General features: G+C 37.3%; 1 protein-coding gene across 1 annotated transcript in view; it reads left to right on the top strand.

The window, feature by feature from the left end:
• Positions 1–7,101, top strand: part of LOC103272768 (GREB1-like protein) — a gene marked incomplete at its 3' end in the record, with an annotated part of 54,732 nt that overhangs the window by 16,725 nt on the left and 30,906 nt on the right. Inside the window, exons 2-3 of the mRNA XM_021718668.1 lie at positions 2,362–2,521; positions 2,718–2,915. Of these exons, the coding sequence (XP_021574343.1) occupies positions 2,365–2,521; positions 2,718–2,915 (355 nt within the window). The remainder of the gene's footprint in view (positions 1–2,361; positions 2,522–2,717; positions 2,916–7,101) is intronic.

Here is a 7,101-nt window from a genome sequence, read left to right on the forward strand (position 1 = left end):
GTTTTTTTTTTTTTTTTTTTTTTTTTTTTTTTGAATTGGGGTCTCACTCTGCCACCTAGACTGGAGTGCAGTGGCAAGGTCATGGATCACCACAGCCTTTACCTCTTGGGCTCAGGTGATCCTTCCACCTCAGTCTCCTGAGTAGCTGGGATGCTCCACCACACTTGGCTAACTTTTTTCTATTTTTTGTAGAAACAGTGTCTCACCTTGTTACCTAGGCTGCGTATAATTTTTTAAAGAAAGGAACCATTGATTTAAATACATGGCATTTTGTTTTTTATTACCTATTATAAGAAAGGTTACAAAAATAGGATCCTGGCTTTTCCTCCAAATCATGTCTACCAGGAATCATGAAAGAAGCCTTCTTTGCTGTATAAAAGAAACTCAGGGGGCACTAAAATCTCCTGCACTAAGAGCTCCTGTGTATAAGTCTGGGAAACTTGAGATAGGGTTGTGGATGTACTATGCATTGTCCCTTCTCTGCTTATGAGTGGGCACCCTGGCTTATGGTTCCCACTCCTAATGAGCCCAGATGCATACTCAGGGTCCTTTCAGAAGAGGTATTTCACATGAAATGTAGTGTCTGTCCCTCTCTTTGATAGGAGAAGTGAAGTTAAGATACTTTCAAAATTGCCTTGAAATGAGATTTATCCCAGTTGAGCCTGTACAGTAAGAGAGCAAGATTTGTCATTGCATAGCTAGATACCAAGACCTGGCTCCATCCCTTAACAGCTGAGTGGTTGTGGGCAAGTCACTTAGCTTCTTCAAGCTCCAGTTTTGTTTTGTTTTTTAATTTCTGAAGTGGAAAGAGGTCATCTTTGCTTCAGAACACTGAGGATTAAATAAGATAATTTTTATAAAGTGCTTAGTGTACTGTCTAACCCAATATTCTCAAATTATTAGTCTCAGAATCCCCTTTATATTTTTAAAAATTGTGGAGGGTTTATGTAGGCTATATTTACCAGAAATTAAAACTAAGAAAATTCTAAAATATGTATTACTTTTTTAAAACATACAGTAATAAACCTCCTATTAACATAAATGGCACATTTTATGAAAAATAATTATATTTCCAAAGAAAAACTAGTGAGAAGAGTAACCTGTCTGCTTCTGCAATCAGTCTGTTGCAATATTACACATAATGCAGATTCTGGAAAATTCCACTGTACACATGTGAGCGAATCAGGGTGAAAAGGGCAAATAATATCCTAGTAATAGTTTTGATTTCGTGGAAGACTAGAAGACTGTACTTTGAGAATCACTGTTCTAGTGAACACTCAACAAATGGTAGATATTGTTATACATGGAAATTTCTGTAACCAGCAGGTACTATATAAGTATTAGTGATAAGAAGTAAAGGTCATGACTTCAAAACATTCTATTATATACTTTCCTGAAGGGTCCCGAATAAGATTTTACTTCAGATAAGGCAAAAGAAACAACAATTTTTCAAATAAATACTAGTAATACATAAATGAGTTATTTGAGTTTAAAAGGCTTTCTTTTAAGTTCTTGCTTGCAGGAACTTGTTAATTAAATATATTGTCTTAAACTTTTCATTTTTTTCCCAGAGAAGAGCTCCTTTCCCCCCTCCAGAGTAGTAGATCTTAGTAAAACAGAAATAATTATGTATTTACTCTGAAACACTGATAGAGTTGCTGTGTGGTTACAGTAGCCCACCAGTTTTTTTGTTTTTTGGGTTTTATTTTTTTGAGTTGGAGTCTCACTCTGTCGCCCAGACTGGAGTGCAGTGGCCGCTCCCGGCCACCACAGCCTCGACCTGCTGGGCTCTGGCGATCCTTCCACCTCAGCCTTCCAAGTAGCCAGAATTACAGGCATGCGCTATCACACCCGGCTGATTTTTTTGATTTATTGTGGAGATGAGATCTCGCTGCCCAGGCGGGTCTTGAACCCGCGGGCTCAGGCAATCCACTCACCTCAGCCTCCCAAAGGTGCGGGATTACAGGCTGAGCCACTGAGCCGGCTCCCACCAGTTTTAAGGCGATGGTGTGACCCTATTGTTAAACAAGTTGCGCCTCACAATTGACAGGTCAGTCTTGATTTACTGGTTGGAGAGCCTTGACTTAAGCACTTACTACTGTTTGATTCTTAGATACGAGATCCCTTAAAGGGGCTTCTTAAGATAGGTTTCAGCTGTAAAGACAAAAAGCACTAGTGATATGATAACAGATAACTTACACAAGTTGCCTTAATAAGACAAATGGATTGTTCAAATAGTTCACATCTTAAGATGCATGGACAGAGTTGATATTAGCTATACATGTTCTTTGAGGCATAAAACCTCTAATTATATGAATTTTCTCCTTTCTTCCTCTTTTTCTTTGGGATGGGTGGGTGTAGACCATGGGGAATTCATATGCTGGGCAACTGAAATCTGCTCGATTTGAGGAAGCTCTCCACAACTCCATAGAAGCCTCTCTCCGGTGTAGTAGTGTGGTACCACGGCCAATATTTTCCCAGCTGTACTTGGACACTGACCAGCATCCTTTCTCATCTGCAGGTAAGTCTCTCAATCATTCACATTTCTGAACTCCTTTTAAAAGAAGTTGGGATTCCAAATCTTGGGACTTTTTAAATACATTGCCTAAATGTTAGAAAATGCTAGACTTCCTTTCTTCAAATATGTCTTTCAGAACTATGAATTTTTCCAAAAGCATCTTCTTATTAAATTTGCTCTGATGTATTTGCTTACCTAGATGTCAAACCCAAGGTGGAGGATCTGGATAAAGATTTGGTACACCGCTACACTCAAAATGGAAGTCTGGATTTTTCTAACAATCTAACAGTTAATGAGATGGAAGATGACGAAGATGATGAAGAAATGTCTGATTCAAACAGCCCACCAATTCCCTATTCACAAAAACCTGCCCCAGAAGGATCTTGCACTACAGATGGTAGGTTTCGGTTTCGTTTTCCTTTTTGCTACTTTCCCTCCAATATTGTCTGGCTTATTTCCAGTCATCACATGTGGTGCTCAAGGCTGGAAACCAGTAAATTCTGGAAAGAAGTGAGGATTGTGCTCTCACTCACATTATCTCCTCTGAGTTCTCAGCAGGTGTCTGTCTATAGGAAAGACAAGTATTATCATCCCATCTATAGATAAAGAGACTGACTTTAAGATGGTCTGTGGCAAAAGCAAGTCTAAACCCGGGTCAAGGCTTTTCCAGAATTCCACGTACTTCTTGCAAGAATGCTACTATTTTAGGAATTTTTTTTAGTCTTCCTTCTTCCTACTTCTTTCTGTTACCCCCTCCAGCAAAACAATCAGAGCAAGATGAGATAGATGTTTTGTATTTACTGTTCACACTTATTTTGGACATTCACCCAATATAAAGGATTAAAATGTAAATATTCTGTAAATATTATAAATGTAAATTTTATCTGTAGAGGATAATAACGTATATATTTAGAAAATCCCATTTTAGTTATTAGTGTCAACCTCCTCTTCCACCAAAGCTTTGACCACACATTTAATGAGAAAATCCTGGTATAAAGCATTGTTAGTATTTCATGGTTTGGTGATATCACAACATAAATTATACTTTCTTCCCTCCATATAGTAGTTTACAGTGCTATTTTATGACCATCCCAGACTAATTAGTCTGTGAGTAATACTTTACCCAGATAAGCCAAAGTACAGTTTTTATTTTTTAGGAATCTTGTTATGTCAGTGGAAGACAGTACAGTTTTTATACCCAGACTGATTTGGACTTGGGATGATTTCAGTGCATAAAAATCTTGGGGGGAGGGTGAGGGAAGGGAAGAAAAGGGATAAAATCTCAGGTCATTCCCCTTACAAAGCTTGAAGTGCAAATTATTGGGATAAATTTCCAAATATGGAAAGCCAGATAGCACTGTTTGGAGTTGTATTTTCTTTTGACTTTTTTTTAACCAGTAAGGAGGTCAAAATCTTCTCCCTAGGAGATGGGAAGAACTGAAAAATACTACTAGTAGCTTATGTGTGCCTGATTCACTACAAGTGGTCTCTAGCAATTAGTACTACTGCTCTTTTATTTGGGCCTTCCTTTAGCAAATCATTCCTTATAAATCTGTTTCTGCTTGTGATTGCTCAGACAATACAACCTATATCAACTTATTCATTATTGATGAAATTCAGACCTGTAGAGATGTGGGAGATGACTAAACTTATATTTCTTCTTACATGCTTTATAAACACCTTCATGCCTTTTGTTTGACGAATTGAGCAAGTAAACAAACTAGAAGTTGAGATTGTGCTTTAAGTATTGTTGGATTCTCACTGAGATTCTTGTTATATGTGAGAGTTACATTTAACCAGAGTAAAAACTTTAAAGGACAATTTTCAAATATCAAATTTTATACCAAAAAATGAAGGAGAGGCTCCCCTGTTTTTCCCGTGCCCTAGGTATGTCTGTAGTTTGCCTTTTGGGATATCTGGTACTGATGTTACTTATAACCTGGTTTGGAAAGCTGTTTAGTGCCCTCCAAGATATAAACTCAGAGATCTAGACATGCCAGTAATTCTTAAATTTTAAACATGAGAATATGAAAAGCATGTGGGAGGGGAAATAGTCATATTAAAGGAGGTACAATTTTTCTGAAAGCAAAGAACTAGCCCACCCATGTTCAAGATTTAAATTTCGAGAAAAAAAAAAAACTTGTCCTACACTTAGATTCCTACTTTAGATTTTTATAATTAATGTCCGTTATTCATTCTCACCTTTTAATTCTCCTGGGGGGGGCAGGCATTTAAAACAAAAAGCAGTTTATAGTTTGTACATAGCTGTTTTAATTTGGTTCATTCAAAAATAGTTCTAAGAGTTCTCTAACTGAAATTTTCTTTATAAAAATGGCAGTGAAATAGAGCAATATAATGCCCGGACTTGTTTCAGCATACCACCTTCCCTTCCTGGGAAATCCTCTATTTATGTAAGGCTTAAAGGAAGGTAAAGCTATTTTTAGAGGTAATTTAGATAAGCAGATACTTAACACCTGATGGGCTTCTGGGAGTTGCCATTCAGATGTAAATTTTGGTTGCTAATTTCTTATGTAAATGATTGGAATAGCGAAGGTTCCTACCCTGCTGGGAGGCAGTTGATTGTCTAAAGGGGGTAAAGGGCAACCAAATTTCAGGCCTCCAAGTACTGCTTTGATTACCTTAGTTTGTGTTTACAGCTGTTTCAGTAAACTTTCCCTCCCCCATTTTAGTTTATTCTGTAACCTTCAAATTGGAGATATTGGAGAATGCAAATCTGTTTCTGTGAAGTGAAAACCTTGGCTATTTTCTTAAGGAAATGCAGATGACATTTATAAAGTTTATAAAGAAGGAAATGCAGATGAAGCCCTCCATTCTTACTCTTTTAAAAAAATTTTTTTTATTTTTTTGACTATTTGCTCTGCAAGAGCCTTTGTTTTGGGGCAACATTTAAGTATTGCATTCAGAAAATAACATTATCTGGGGGAAGTTTGTCAAATAAGTTATATGTATGCCCATGTCCATAACTTGACTTTCCTTGTATACACTAAGCAGGCTTAGATCCTCCCTTAAGGTACTTTTAACCACTTCTTCCGGTAGCCTTTGAAAGAAAGAGCACATCAGTCTTTCAGAATTATTTCAGATGACTCAGAATTACCCTGCAGGTGACTACTAAGGTTTCATTTCATTAGTTTGAGATTCTAATTGAGATTTAATATTTCATCTCTATTAGATGAATAATCTGCCATGTTTCTAATAGTGGAAAAATAGAACGTCTTAGCACAGGATATTTTGATCCTATAAATCTTGAAACATAATCACATTTCTTGTATTTTTAGCTATCCACTCTTCTTTACAGACACACACAACTTATTTTCCATCTTAAAAAATTAATTTAAATATTGCTCTTTGCACAGTGTTTTTCCTTTCATGAGGATCCCTGATGATATATTTTGTATTTAATTAGCTGTTCTGAATCCCAACAATGATGGTTTGTAGCAATTAGTCAGTAAGTAAATAGATATTTACTTTACAGCAAAAGGCCAAACCCTTGGCAGGTGAAATTATTCTCAGAACAACTACAAAATGAATTCAGGAGCTTTTTCTTGACTTAGCATCCACTTTTGGCCTTGAATTGATTTCTTCCAGACCCTGTTCCTGGACTTAGCCTTGCCTTCTCTTTCTCTCGTGTTCTCTTTGTTCTCAATTAAATTGCTTGTGTTGGCAAGTAACTGGAAGGTAAGCAAATGAAACAGGACTATTTTATTTTATAAAATAGACTTCATTTTTTGAGAACAACTTTAAATTTGTTTTAAAATTGAGAAAAGTGTATAATGTCTTTATAGCCTCACACAGTTTTTTTCTATTATTAACATCTTAGTCAAGTACATTTATTACAGTTAATGAACCATTATTGTTACATTTGAATTCATTTTAATAATGATTAAACTCCCTAGTTTGAGTTCCTTAGTTTTTATCTAATACTCTTCTTCTGTTCCAGCATCCTCTCTAAAATACTATATTAGATTTAATTGTTATGTCTCCTTAGGCTTTTCTTGGCTGTGACAGTTTTTGATGACACTCATGGTTTTAGGAATATTAGCCAGGCATATCGTAGAAGACCCTCTACTGGAATTCATCTGATGTTTTTCTCCTAATTATACTGGGGTTATGGATTTGGGGAAGGAAGACCACAGAGAGTGCCATTTTCATTATAGTATATCAAGGGTACATACCATCAACATAATTTATGTTGACCTTGGTCACCTGGCTGAGGGACTATTATATCTACTCTTCCCGTCCCCCCATATTGTGAAAGGAATGCTCAGCTTGCACTTAGGGAGCTGGGAGTTACCTTCCACATCCTTGAGGGCAGAGTATTCATAAGCATTTGAAATCCTACTGCAAGCTGGGCTCAGTGGCTCAGCCTGTAATCCCATGCTTTGGGAGGCTGAGGTGAGTGGATTGCCTGAGCCCGCAGGTTTGAGACCCGCCTGGGGGACTTGGCGAGACCTCATCTCTACCATAAATAAAAAAATTAGCCGGGCATGGTAGCGCGCGCCTGTAGTTCCAGCTACTTGGAAGCTGAGTGGAAGGATCGCCGGAGCCCAGCAGTTGAGGCTGCG

The sequence above is a fragment of the Carlito syrichta genome, unplaced genomic scaffold, assembly GCF_000164805.1.
Source record: "Carlito syrichta isolate Samal-C Ts95f unplaced genomic scaffold, Tarsius_syrichta-2.0.1 Scaffold313204, whole genome shotgun sequence".
NCBI lineage: Eukaryota > Metazoa > Chordata > Mammalia > Primates > Tarsiidae > Carlito > Carlito syrichta.